Here is an 836-nt window from a genome sequence, read left to right as displayed (position 1 = left end):
CCACCTCCATAGTTCTGCAAAATGTAATCATATTTATCTGAATCAAACCCCAAAAGAATGTAAAGTGACAAAGGAATAAGCATATTAGGAGATATTTAGCAGATATCAGACACCAAGAAAAAAAAAATCACTGATGATAATGATCATTAGAAAGAAGGAAAGGTTATAAAATTTTATCAGAAGAAAAAAAATCCTTTGCACTAGACCACTTCCTCATCATTTTATGCGACTGCACTATCTTCTTAACCATGTCACAGTACCATGAACTCTCCGTCTCCACAAACTCAGGCTGCTTGGACATCAACTCCTCAGTGAAGGGTGCACGTTTTGTGCGATTCTGTGATGCCTTCAACATCCCGTTGGTGACCTTTGTGGATGTGCCAGGGTTCCTGCCTGGCACTGCTCAGGAATACGGAGGCATCATCCGCCATGGGGCTAAATTGCTGTATGCATTTGCTGAAGCCACTGTACCCAAGATTACAGTCATCACACGGAAGGTCAGTAGTTAGAGGATATTTGAGGTTGTACGAGAGGGAATGTTTAGCATATATAGGAAGTCATACTGTTGTATCCTCATAAGGCTCGTTAAAAATAGTAACCACTGCTGTGCATTTGTGAAATGATCAAACAGTGGTCACACAGTGTTCCATCACAGAGAAACATTGTCCCAGAAAAGACCAAAGTGTCTACAATAACCATCCTTGGTGAACTACACTTCAAAGATAGTTGTGGCTTTTATGAATATCATATTATTGATTGCAATGTTTCAAGAAAGAAGACACTGAACTTAGAATAGCCAATCCCCTCATATTATTAATTATCATACATCATATATT

At 39.0% G+C, this 836-nt stretch overlaps 1 protein-coding gene across 1 annotated transcript in view; it reads left to right on the top strand.

Annotated features, from left to right (window-relative positions):
- LOC119591951 (propionyl-CoA carboxylase beta chain, mitochondrial-like) overlaps positions 1 to 836 on the top strand; it is a 12,123-nt gene that overhangs the window by 8,820 nt on the left and 2,467 nt on the right. Inside the window, exon 7 of the mRNA XM_037940705.1 lies at positions 289 to 497. Within this exon, the coding sequence (XP_037796633.1) occupies positions 289 to 497 (209 nt within the window). The remainder of the gene's footprint in view (positions 1 to 288; positions 498 to 836) is intronic.

This window comes from Penaeus monodon, chromosome 29 (assembly GCF_015228065.2).
Source record: "Penaeus monodon isolate SGIC_2016 chromosome 29, NSTDA_Pmon_1, whole genome shotgun sequence".
In the NCBI taxonomy this organism is placed as follows: Eukaryota; Metazoa; Arthropoda; class Malacostraca; order Decapoda; family Penaeidae; genus Penaeus; species Penaeus monodon.
Note: the sequence above shows the minus strand (reverse complement) of the source record. Positions and strands in the feature narration are given on the sequence as shown.